General features: G+C 32.4%; 1 protein-coding gene across 10 annotated transcripts in view; it reads left to right on the forward strand.

Moving 5' to 3' along the window:
* Positions 1-13,481, forward strand: part of LOC111602795 (serine/arginine repetitive matrix protein 1) — a 36,533-nt gene extending 23,052 nt beyond the window's left edge. For 4 of the 10 annotated variants that reach the window (XM_023320069.2, XM_023320070.2, XM_023320072.2 and 1 more), the window contains exons 6-15: positions 1,120-1,390; positions 4,105-4,165; positions 4,439-4,691; positions 4,752-4,870; positions 4,923-5,110; positions 5,360-5,533; positions 6,691-6,834; positions 8,712-9,254; positions 11,082-11,300; positions 11,368-12,069. In XM_023320069.2, the coding sequence (XP_023175837.2) occupies positions 1,120-1,390; positions 4,105-4,165; positions 4,439-4,691; positions 4,752-4,870; positions 4,923-5,110; positions 5,360-5,533; positions 6,691-6,834; positions 8,712-9,254; positions 11,082-11,300; positions 11,368-11,507 (2,112 nt within the window). In that variant the 3' untranslated portion in view covers positions 11,508-12,069. Of the gene's footprint in view, positions 1-1,119; positions 1,391-4,104; positions 4,166-4,438; positions 4,692-4,751; positions 4,871-4,922; positions 5,111-5,356; positions 5,534-6,690; positions 6,835-8,711; positions 9,255-11,081; positions 11,301-11,367 lie in introns of all 10 variants that reach the window. The other 6 variants (XM_023320074.2, XM_023320073.2, XM_023320075.2 and 3 more) reach the window with 5 other exon arrangements.
* Positions 13,482-13,964: the final 483 nt, after the last annotated feature.

Genomic DNA, 13,964 nt, shown 5'->3' on the forward strand with positions numbered 1-13,964 from the left:
TATTTCCTACTGAGCCTTCACATATTCTCTATTATGTGCAAGTTCTATGAGTGTGTGTGTGTATGTATGTAACACATGTCGTTACATTTGTAACTTGTTTCTGTCTCGCCATTGCAGCTATAGGAAATTTATGTAGTAACAAATCTTTGTGTGTGTGTGCCATTGAGTTGGCTGCCAGAGCGCCAGTTAGTCAACCAGACAGAAAGACAGACACCCATATACTCGACCTGAATATAAATTTTTAATCTGCAAAACTCTTCAACATTTGCATAAGTTGCCTTTACTGCTGTTTATCGATTTCTGTTTTCCGCTATATAACTACTTCCATATATCCTTGATAAAGGTTTCGTAGTTCTCTGATTTGTTGTGCATGGAGGTCTTACTGCATATCCTTATGAGCACATAAAATATTTTGTTTACTGTTTTATCTCGATTCACAATTGTCATGAATTTTCCAAGAATTTTGCTTATTATTATTATTATTATTATTATTTTATTTATTTAAATATTTGGGGTGTTGAAAAACTAAATTTTAAGGGTTGTTTTGAGTTATTTCAAGATTATTTAAGATAATTAATGCTAATGCAAATTAAAATAATATTCTTAAATATTTTTGAATATTCAAAGTTTTAATTTACATTTATTTTTATATATTAGTGAAAAAGCCAAATAATTTTTTATATTGTTTAAATGATATATTTGCATATTTAGCAAATATCATATACATTATTTTTAGCTTAAGTCTAATTATTGAAGTTCAAAACAATTAGTACTTAATATCAAAATTTACAAATTATACTTGTACTTTGTGTATTTTTCTCTTTCTCTTCCTCTCTTCTCTCTTGTTCCAACTAACACGCTCTCTTCTATGTATTTTTCCCAATGTTAACTGTGCTGTGATCGTTCTTTGATTAAAATAAAACGAAACCGATTAATACTAATACTAATTCTAATACTAATACTAATGCTAATGCTAATAATTTAATTGAATTGAACACTCAATGCGTCAATGCAATTGCTTTCTCTCTCTCTTTCTTTCTCTTTCTCCCTCTCGTTTGTCTTCCTCATTTGTTTGTTTGGTCTTCTCGTCTCTTGTGATTCTGCTCTTCTCTTTCGCAGGCGGGTGAGTCAAATGGCCTATTGAAAAAGACCATCACAAAATTGAGCACTGAGTATCGCCTGCAATTCGTTTGGCCCAATGACCGACGCATTAAGGGCAAAGATTCGACGACGGCGGCCCGAGCCGCGGCCGGCGATTATCCAAGAAAGTCTATATCATTGGGGGCGATCCGATCGGGTCAACAGCCACAACACACACATCAATATCAAACGATAGGTGCCAACGGCATGCCAACGGTGCATAAAAAACGTACAACAAATCAGAAAGAAGGTGCGACAGCAATATGTCGTCGCTAAGCATTTACATACTTATACTACAAAATACATATTTATATATATATCCTATTAGCGCATAGTTTCTTTCAATATCTCGTATATGTATCTACTTACTAAAAACAACAACAAATTAACCAATCGAGCGTACTAAAACAGAATTTTTCCATTTGATTTGATTATTACTAATTTTCAACAACTAAAGATTATTGATATCAAACTAAATTTCAACTAACTTTTACTAAAATGTAATTACTGAGCGCGCAGTATTTAAAGAGTTCTACATATATGTCTATTCATTTCTTTATTTTTAAAGATCAAAACGAAATATAAACCTTTTCTCAAATGCCCTCAAATTGACAACAAAAAAACTATTTACAATTATTTCATGTCTAATATTTTGATGCGTTGACTAGTGTTGGTAAATTACATGTAGCTCAAACATTAATCTTTGCAACACTGCCAAAAATAAAAAAAGAAAAATGCTAAAAATTTGCAAACAATTTTGATAACAAATTTCAAACGATTTTCAAGTTTTTTATGTATACGTCGTCGAACATTTTTGCTTTTCATCCAAACAAAAAAAAAAAACAATTACTAGTTGTATATCGTATATATGTATAAATATATATATGTATATATATATATACATATACATAATTCATACTCTTAAGCTTAAGTCACCCTTGAATTAACCTTTTATTAAATACAAATATTTTATTAATTTTAGTCTCAAATTGTTTTTAGGTACACATGAATCTTTTTTTAACATTTTTAAGGCAAAATTTTGTTTAACGCTTTTAAGATTACTAATTATATGTTTTCAAGCAGTTAGCAATGTTTACTCTTTCTCTCTCTCTTTGGAAGTCTCAAAATCTATTTTTATATAGAACGAAATTATGCTAAATTCCTTTCCAAAATAAAAATAAACAAACACTCACACAAGAATATCTTTATAGCAAAAAAAAAAAAAAAAAACAAAAGTAAAGCTGACGTAAGTGTTGAACTAAATTCATTTTTATAAGTTCTAAATAAAAAAAAAATAAATACAAAATAAAACACATCAACTACATGGTAAAATACCTGACATATTCATTTCTGTTGATGCAAAGCCGTAAAATTCCATTGATCGATACTTAATTTTGTGAAAATAAAACCCGAATTGCGTTGGCTTACTAAAAATACACTATAAAAAACGGGACCGTACATGTGCCGCACGTATCAATGCAATTTTACGATAATGATAGCTAAGTATAGTCGGAGCATGCTGTCGCAGGTTGTGTGTTTTATATACTTTTTATTTATTCATTTAATTTTTAGTTTCTATAAAGCGTAGGAGTTCTGTTGGCTTCAGTTGAGTTGCATGCGAGAAACGACAAAATGGAATTAGCATTATGCATTATTCATCAAATTCATTATATCAGCATATCAACATTAATCGTACATTTCAAGAGGTGTAATACGAGTTTAGCAGCTAGCTTAAAGGATGAAAGGCCTAGCAGGTGTTTCTGGGCGAAGATTTTAACAGTTTTTAATATATTTTTTTATTTTAGTTTAATCAATTTTTGTTTTAAATTTTAAATGTTCTCCTGTGCTGTTCATGCAAATAGAAAAGCAAAAATAGAAATAAAAAATTGAATATAGACAGAGTTTTAATATAAATATATTGAATTATATTAAAAGACTTATATATATTTTATTTTTATTTCATCTATGTATATCAAAATTTCAATTTTAATCAAAAGAAAATACAAACACATTTTACATAACAAAAATTTACAGTAAAAGCCAAGCGGCTAGGTAAGACAATGCAAAAACGTAAGCCAAAATCGAATCGTATACTCATAACAACAATACAACAATTTTACATAATATATAGACACCTTATAAATATATATAAACTTACATATATATATATATATGTATATCATTTGCAATAATGATCAAGTGGCTTCCATTGCAAAGCTTTTAAGTCTTGCCTTTATACCATGAGCTTGAAGAGCTTTTTAGTGCAGCCTGAAAATCGATTGGCCGTAGTGCTTAAAAAACAAAAAAAAAGTTTTTATAAATATAAATTATAAAATATTTAAACATAATATATATACACTGCGCTGCATTAAACTCGAAATGTTTATATTTTTGTATGTATATTAAACAAAATTGGTTCGAATTTCGTTCTATATTCCAAAAAGTGACCCCCAGGCCCCCATACAAAGCAAACACGCTTCGAAACATGCCAGCAAATTGTACAACATTTAATTTTCTTATGTTTGTTTAAACAAAATGCTAAAAATTTTAGTATTATTTTTTTTTTATTTGATGAGAACTCCGAATTTTGTGCTAGTTTAGCCAGAATCACGACTAACCACTACTAAAAAACACTCACAACCCACCGAACCACCACGAACCCAGCGCCTATTTGCGGCTCATTTGATTTGCTGTACAAAGACTCACCCAAATCTCAGTTAAAATGTTTTTTTCCTTCTATTTTTTAGCCACACTTTTGCAAATATTTATCGAAAATTTAATTTTTTGATTTCCTTCAAGAATACCTATGTCCTTTAGTTAACACTTGAAGCTAATTAAAACTCGTACATGTTTATTTTTATCTCTATGTAAATGACGAAAACAAAAAAAAAAAAAAAACAATTGAATTGCCTTTTGTTTTAGATGGTACAGAGTTGTTGAAATCTTTTATCTGTGTGCTTTCAGCTAAACTGCATGAGCTGGAGCCTTTGGTTAGCGATACGGATGATAGAAAAACACACGAGAAGTATGATAACAATTTAATAAGATTTCATATTTCAATCTCTCTATATCAGTATCAATATCTCTCATATGCTCATGAGCTTGTACCATACCAGTGATGCCATCAACCAAATATGTAACATCCAAGGCCAGACATCATAGACCCACCCACATATATCCATCCAAGCAACAAATAACCCAGCTGCAAAACGTGTCGCACTTGCCACTAACATTCATCTGAATATTATTATTATTTTCTATCATATTTTCTGATTGCCAATGTGTTTTCCACACACAGACAAGTGAATTTTGTGGAGCGCAAGATTGCAACGCGCCCGTTTTCGCAAACAATTGATCAGGAGCGTCTAAATCACTTCATTACGAAAAGGGAGAACTTTGGCTTTGCCGATGCCCCTGCAGCTGTCAAAGAGGACAGCAAACAGGGCCAGTTGGTGGTCATGAATGGCAGTGCACCGCCGGATTCGAAAGCGAATTTGGATTTGTGGTTCAAGGATATGGTCGAGCTGCGTAAGAAGGCCGGCGAATATAAGGTGAGTACCACAGACAGATACTTACTTGAATGTTGATCTAAGAATTCTATGACTGTGCAGTGTCGCGGCTGGGGCATAGAGATCGATCCCGAGCTGTATAAGAAGCAACGCGATCTCTGGGATCAGGTTTCCAAACGCAGCTCACTATCAGCACTGTCCTTAGCATCCACTGTGCACAGGTAAGTTTAAATAAGATTTCATTTGAAATGGGTATCTAACAAAGTTTTGTAGACCTATCACCAAGGAGGAGAAGGATCAGGAGAATAATAAAAAGTCAACGCCATTGCAAAAGCCGACACAGCCACAAAAGCCACGAGTTCCTGGCCAAGCCTATTTGATTGATAATAAGGATGAAATTTCAGCACTGCCAGCACGTTTTAACAATATACGCCATCACTTGGAGCGCACTACGGGTCCGGGTAAGCTAATGAAAATAATTGACTTAAATATTTTCGAGATTGTTTAAAATGCTATGAGTATTACTTAAGAAACTACTTTAGAACACCTCTCAAAAATATTCCTTATATTTGAAGACAATCTTTAGTATGTTAACTAATGCTTAAAATATGCTCAAAGTACTTCTATGTCACTATTCTCGCCACCTTTTGAAATATACTTTGACCTTTTAGCTGCGGTTCACTAATTCCATTTCACATTTATTTTAGCAGATGTTGAGGAAGGAGCCTTGCTGCCTTCGCCCACGCGGGAGAAGCTGATGCCAGCTATGACCAAACGTGAGTCAGAGTCTCAACGTGGCAGTCCCAAGAAAACTACTCTCTCACGTCACGGCTCGCCGCAGAAGGGCAGCCCTCAAAAGGGCAGCCCCAAGAAGGTCCTCAAAAGTAAGTAGTTGCCAGCTTAAATTATGTTGTACTCTAGCAATAACTCCGACTGTAGCAAAAGGTCTACACCATAATACACTTTAATAGAATATTTACTTCTAAGCAAACAAATTTAATACATAGTTAACACAAAGCACTTTTAAGTATTCACGAAATGGTACAGGTCTCAATCGTACACGCCCACATAATAAGTATACGCCAGTTAACAAATTCTTTTGTTATATTTTATTTGTTTACCAACTAGTTTGCTTTAACGCTTAAAGTATTTGATTTGCTTTGAACTCAAAGGATTTCTCGTTGGATTTTTTTTTTGCCAACGAATTTTCAATCTACTCATGAAGTGCACTAAACAAACGTTTTGATTGATGGGATTTGTGCACAATATTTAATTTAAATGTAGCTTGCTTTTAAAGCAGGTTTTGTTTTTCTTTTAAAGTTTGTTTATTGCGATGTTTATTTTGATAAAAATATATGTTTCTTGTATAGAATGTCTGTACATATTTACATACATAAACATTTGATCAACAAGAAAAAAAGAGTTTTTAATGTTGAGGTAATATGAATATTTTTTGAGATTAAGAAAAACTGAAAATCAAAAAATAAAATAAAAATAGTTTTGCCATTTGAAACTGGGAAATAGTACAGAATAAAATACAGTAAGCAGCAAAGTTACTGTATTTTTTGAGGATTACGAGGAAAAACTTCAGAATATTAGCTAAAAATAAAAAAATAGAAATTACAGAAAGTTCAGAAAAGATAGACTGTGCGTCGTTAGAAATATAAATGTATTTCCCAATACTATTGTATAATAATTATCACTATAATATTTATCATGTATATATTAGCAAACTACATTAATTCAAATTTAAATTGCGTTTTCAATGTGCTGGGAAATATAAATTAATATATATGTGTGATAATGTTGTATAGCTAGGATTATCAAACATTCTCTGTAGTGTCTTGTACTGAACTCTTCACCAATTATGTAGTCGATATATCACATTCACATTCATTACTTAAGCAAACTGTTTCAATGCCAAATTAAAAACTCATATTTTTGTCACCGAAACAAATCAAAAAACATAAAAAAAAAACAAAAACAAAAACGTATCAATACCAAAAACCACATCTCTTCATCTTCGTTTTGCGTGGCTCAGCACGCTCCCAATCTGTGGGTCCAGGCGCGGTCCACGTTGAGAATGAGTCACCCAAGCGTCAGATACGCTCGGCGAGTCAGGCGCCGACAAACCGTAAAAAGGTACCGACTGCATCGGCTGGAACTGAACGTAAGCCACGCCCATGTAAGTAGCCAAACGTTGCGCAGAACCATCCACAACAAAAACTTATAAATAAAAAAAAACAAAAAAAAATACTCCGATGCGGATGCACAGTCTACTTGCGTGCGTTCGTTCATTGCCTTCTGTTTTTTCTTGAGTTGATTTTATTTTTAAATTAATTTATTCCTTATTTGCACATATATATATCAATATATATATATATATATATATATATATATATATATATATATATATATATATATATATATATATATATATATATATATATATATATATATATATATATATATTTATATATATATATATATATATATATATATATAATCATTAGTTAAGATTAGATTTGTTTAGATTTCGTTGATTAGTTTCATTTGCAATTAATTTAACTATAGTTTTAGTATTTAATCACACACCGCAAGTTTGTAACGTTCATTTCGAAACATACTGGATATTTACATAGTTAAGTGTCTAAATACAAAACAAAATAGCTAAAAAAAAAACAAAACCAAAAAATAATACGAATAAGGTACATTCATAATTCACTGTTAGCTTAGTCTCTGGTCTTGCGGTTCATTTTTCGTATTTTATTTTTAAGAACTTATCTTTGATTTTTACTCCGAGTATTATTTATTGTTCTGTAATGAAGCGTTTGATTGGTCTTTCGAATAAACATTCTATAGTTTAGCATGTTGAGTGAACAAAATACTAACAAAACTAAATACCAGAAATAAATACAACCTAACTTTTAATAATATCACATTAATACCGTAAATACTAACATATTCAGTGTTGACCAACGGCAAAAATTCATTGATTTGTGCGTGTTGTGAATCTAACCCATTGATATTGAAACTATATATATATATATATATATATATATATATATATATATGTGTGTGTATGTAAATATATAAATTATTTGTTTCTCAATTTTCAATAAGTGTGGGCGATAATAACAAGATGTTGTTGGCTTTGATGTTTGTGGAAATAATATTTGTGTGCAATATGTTAATTTTATTATATTTGTTATGCATATTACAAAAACGAGGTCTTCTTCGGCCAGCCAATATCGTAATACCCTTGCAGATATTAGAAGCAAATGTTCATATGTGATTTAGATAAAATTATTACATTTAGATAAAAAGAATTAATGCATATCAAAACATATGGAAATTAATTTTGAATTTCTAATACAAATAAAACTATTTTTTTGAAGGCTTAGCCAAATTCCTCTAAAGCTTTTACGGAGTTCGAACGAAATTTTTGCTCTACATATGAATAAAAAGAATCATATTCTGCAAGGGTATTTACAGTTTTACTCCCCCTTAAGATATATAGAAAACTTAACGTGAGCAATTAACAGAGTTGACATTATTGTGCTGATTATTTAATTTGGCAAATTGTTAAAGACGAATAAGGTTCAATATTATAATTTTGGGAACTGGAGGCATATTTTCTTTAGTTAATTACTAAGTTATCTTAGGTTAATGCAATATTCTAATCTTTATGTTCCTGTAAACTAACAAAGAACAATGAATGGTAGTTTCTTTTAAGTAGACTAACCCATTTGTGTAATTCTCAACATAAACTAACCAAAGAAGATTATAATAACGCGTATTTTAATTCATTTTTTTTAATTTTAAAATACTTCAACCATTATTTGCCTTTATTTGAGTTGCATTTTTTTAATTCGCCGTTAAAGAAAAATTAAATAATACATTTTAAACAGAAATTCATATTCAAATTTGTTTTTTCATGTGCCTTTTGTTTTGGTCTAAAAACAAAAAAAAATATGACAACTTAAAAACCGAACCCGACGCCAAAATCAAAATCGTAAAAACCAAATCAAAACAAAAAAACGCAAAAAATCGTTTTTATAGCTACCCTATCCACAACATTCCAATCCCGCATTAAAAGTAGTTCCCTACCACCGCCTAACGGTAAAGTAGCCGCAGCGCCAACAGCAGCAACCGCAGCAGCAGCAGCAGCAACAACATCAACATCAACAGCCCGTACAGCAGCCACAGCCCATGCTAATCATGCTAATCAATCACATATATCACAATGCAAGAGCTACAACAAGAGCAACAACAAGAAGCCAGCAGCCAAACAGCAACTGCAACAGCAACAACAGCAACAACTGCAAATGCGTAAGAAAGACAAAGATAGATCGAATATTAGTTGCATTAGTCAAGTTGGTGCTGGTAGCGAGATTAGTGCAAATAGTGCGAAGCATCAGCAAAACAAACAGAGACAGCAACAGCTACAACAACAGTTACAACATCAACAGCAGCCAGAACAAGTTGGCGCGCCAACAACAACAACAACAACAGAAGCAGCAACAGCAATGGCACCCGCCCGACCTGTCACCATCAACATCAAACGGCTAACGGTACCAGGTCAGGATAGAAAATTGGCTGAAAGTGAGTAAAGTTTGTCCGCAAAACTTGAAAATCAAAAACAAAAAAATTCTCTGCAATATAAATTTGATACACCCATAAAAAAAACAAAATCTTATATAAAATGGAAATGCTGTAAAATGACATCTGAGCGCGAAATGTTTGTGTTGCAACTTTTGTAAACAAAAACAAAAAAAATAACAAAAAAAAAAACCAAAAAAAAAATACTAAATTTGATTACAAGCAATTGCGCATTTTACACCATGTCGAAAACTGTGTTGTACAACAAATTAGTGTTGAGTAATGAAATTAGAATTATGATTTACGAATTGGCATATTGAAATTGGGCGACACTTACCTATATGTTATTTGTATCTGTTCTATCAGCCATGTGGAATTATAACTGTGTGCCTGTGTTAGTTAATTGGTATTTATTTTAGAGATTGGCCAAAGTTCTGGTATTCTGTTTGTGTCCCGTTATTCCACAGGGCTGTATTAAGAAATTTGAAAAATTCTTGTATTTGTTGCAAAGTTGCCTAAAAACCAACAAGCGTTGCGTGTTATTTAAGTGTTAGTTGTTGTTGTAATCAATGTTTGTACTTGTTGTCTTTGCAGCCGTGTGTCTAAGTCAGCCCAACTATCGTTTCCATCTATGCCTCATATCATTTGTAGTACTTTAAATCTACCTTTACTTTTCAAAACACTAGTTTAATTTATTTGTTGTTTTACTCAGTGTTATGTGTCTAATAGTAAAGTATTCAGCCTGTCTAGTATTTTTAGATAATTCGTATTTTTTTATATATATATATTTTACAATATAACACGAAACATAAACAATGCTACACAGTTGGCCATGCAGAGGTTGTGTATTGCGAAGTGAAAACATTTTAAAACCAAAAAAAAATATATAAAAAGAGGTAATATAATCGGGTTTTGCGTGCTGGCACAACTTACATTTATTTAAACTAATTTTTGAGTATTTTATATGTAATTTTTGTCAACAGAGCAATTTTTATATCTGTTTTTGTAAGTTGCCCAAAACAAGTTTTCCAAGCTATATAAAGTGAACTTAGGTTGACCCCATAGTCCAGGGAGTCATCATTAGCAAAAAGGTATTTAATGGGATTTTAAGAAACATATACTTAGTTTTTACTTAAGTAAAGATGAGTTGTTCAACTATCGATATGTCGACTATCGATATAATTTGCGCGTTGTCGTTGCCGTTCACACACTCACAAGCTTTTGTCAAACCAAACCGAAAACTGAAACATAAAAAAACTATATTTCTTATCAATTTAAAACTTTTTTGCTCCTTATTTCAATGCGTGCTCTAAGTAGTTTATTTGATTGATAATATTTTATTGTAATCATTGCTGCCTTTCTGTGTTAAATGTCTTTTGGATGTGGCATGTCCTACCTTTGCCCTATTGTGCGCTTTGTATAAAATAAAAAGAAGTTATATATATCAAAAGCAAAAATTTGTTTATTATTTAAATTAAATTTTTACTAACAAATTTGGTTGCCTTTTAAGCTTAGTGCTTAATTCGTGTTTTATTTTCCATAAGTTCAATTAAGTTTAATTTAAAATTAAGTTTTTACATTATGTTTAAGAAAACAGAAACATTTACTTTTCAAAATAAATATTTACATTTTAAGTTCAACTACTAACCTACTATATAACTCGATCACAAAGTTTGCTTAAAGAAAAAACAAAAACAAAAAATATCGACAGCTGCAGCAGCCTAAAATAAAAACCAACCAATAAAGCGCCACAACTAAAGTATATGTAAATTGAGTTCATCAAATATATTTCTTTTTTAACTTTCCATAAATATTTTTAAATGCCAACAGACGATGCCGAAGATGGTCGAGAGACTGCTATTTCAATTTCTAGCTGCAGTCCACAGCCAGTGCCCGAGGTGCCCGATGAGCCCTTGGTTAAATCGCCGCCGGAGCCCACACGGGTTAAGTCGCCAGAGCAGATTATAATGCGCTCTCCCGATCCAGTCAACTGGACGGTGCCCTTGGACACCGGCAAGACATTTACCGTCACACAAAATGTCAAAGAGGGTAACCAATTGCTTTGAAAATAGTCTAGGAATTTGCTTAATTTGCAAACATTTGTGTGGTCTTTCAGGCGAAAACTATAGCCGACCTCAGAGCGAGATAAAAGCGTCAACACCGGTGGAAAAGCCACCACCGCCACCACAATCGGCACCGCCACAACTAACCGAACAGGCTAAAATGGACGGTAAGCCTTTAAGCACGCTTCAATAAACGCAACTTCCATAAAAAAATCCAACCAAAAACCAATATGAAGTCGACATAAGTAAACACAACAAAAAACAAAACCAACAAAATAAGAATCGCTTTTACAAATATTTATATATTAACTCGTATTTAAATATATGTATCTGTATATGTATATGTATGTATCGCTACTCACAACCATCATCCAAAAATCCAATCATCGTTAAGCAATCTTCAAAATACCAAAATCGCAACACCTGCCAAAGCCAAACTCAAAAACCAAGCGTAAATATAATGCAACAACTTTCCCCTCTCTATCTCTCTCTCAGTATTAAGCCAAGATATCGCAAATCAAAAATATTTATATATAAAAAAATTAATACAATCGTTAAGCCAAAATGCGTATTTCCACATAGCGTATCAAATGCGTAGTTCCTTTGCGTAACATTACAAAACACTATTTCCACAACTATTTCCCCCCCTCCAATGCCTTCACATCCACACACACACAGCCTGGAAGTCGATCGGCAGCCCCACAGCGAGCAGCTCGTCTGGCGCTGTCTACGGCAAAACACTGACGCCCACCACCCAGCCGGGCGGGGCGGTACGCTGCGATGTCAGCAGCAAGCCGGAACCGGCTCTTTCATCTTCTTCATCGACAGCGACTGCCTCGACGGCCCGTTCTGCTGCCGTCGATGTCCTGGAGAAGGCACGTGACCGTTTCGATCGTTTCTGGGGCGGCAGCAGCAGCACCAGCAGCGCCAACAAGGAGGAAAGTGTCTAAGGATCCAAAACGTGGATCGTAAGTGCTTCAAGTGCAAAATGTATTTGGCATAAGAGTGAAAAAGCAATTAGCTAAATTCAATAAAAGTTTTTGACACGTAATGTCCGCCTCAAGCATGCAAAAGCCAAGCCACATACTCTAATCTCCCGCAAATTCCGCGCTGCGAAAACTATCGATAGTGCCTCAAATCGATAACTGCGAAAGTCGATAGATAGTTTGATATATGTTCAGTTCCTTATATGTAATACCCCTATTATATATATTTGAAATGCTCTACTTTCATTACTTATAGTTTCTCTTACTTTAATTAGAAACGTTGTCACGATCTTACACATAAAAGCTGTAACACAGTGCGATAGATAATTATCGGTAAAGAGAGCCAAAAGCGTGGTGACTCGTCGATAGTTTTGCAGCAATAAACTTAAAACTGTTTCGGCTTTAAATATCCGTGCACTTGGAAAGTTACCAGTAAATTAGAATGAAACTCCATCAAGTCTTCATGGGAGGCATACTAGGATTTCATCTGAATTTAAATTACCTATTAATATTAGTCAGGGAAATCCGTCTAATAAATATAATTTAAAGTCCTACACGTGCATTATTCCCCTAAAGATATATAAAACACTTACTTTCACTGCCTATGATCCCCCAAATGAAATAACAGGAATTTTGCGAGCACCCAAAACACAAGCTGGAACAAAAATAAAAAGAATTTTCAAAAACATAAGAATCGAATTATAATAGCATTAAAGCAAGGACAACATCACCGCAGAGACCCGTCCAACAAAAAGAAAAATGATGAACAACATTATGAACAAACGTGTTTTAGGTAAAAACGAAAACCTCAAATTTTTTGTAACTTTCATTAAGTCGAAAACAACACAGGTAAATCCAATCGCAAAATACTTATGCTGAGTATATTGGGTAATGCATATAGGGTGAACTAAAGTGATCCGGCAACTAGAACACAAACTTGAAAAAATAGATTTTGCACATGAGCTACAAATACAACAAAAAAGTAAATGATATAAATGATATTTTAAGTACACTTTTTGGCAATGATGGTTATAACACACACACACACACACACAAAGGTACTGTACTACACAAAAAAAGCGAAATGTTTACCGTTTGCGGTATTGCGAGAAACTGTGAAAATAATTTTGCGACATACATTTCAAATACTTACATACATATATGGCATTATGTAACAAAAATATAAAGTAAATGAAGCGAAAAATGTGTTAGGAAACAAATAAAAGAAACAAGAAACTAAATAAAATGCAGTGTTTGCTAACCCCACTAAACTGCTTCCCCAAAAGAAAAGATAAAAACAAATATTTGTCAACACTGAAAAGTAATTTGCTTGAAACCGTGGACAGCAATTTGATTTATTTCTGAGTACAAAACCAAAAAAAAAAAAAAAACAAAGCATATTTAAAATAAATTTGCATTAGTCTTTACAAGCGAATCTTAAGTTGAACATGAATTAAGTTTATAATTTCACAAATAAGAATTTAAAGCTTAATATTTAGTATTAATAAAAGAAATATAACTGAAGTTAAAATTTTACTTGTGATTAACTTCAGTCTTGAGCTTAATTGTTGCTTGCATATACATATTTTTATTAAAAGAACAAAGCAAATGCATAAATATAAAAAATACGAAAAAAAACAAAGTTTCAGTGGTATTTATAAAAA

This window comes from Drosophila hydei, unplaced genomic scaffold (assembly GCF_003285905.1).
Source record: "Drosophila hydei strain 15085-1641.00,03,60 unplaced genomic scaffold, DhydRS2 tig00000063-arrow-pilon, whole genome shotgun sequence".
NCBI lineage: Eukaryota > Metazoa > Arthropoda > Insecta > Diptera > Drosophilidae > Drosophila > Drosophila hydei.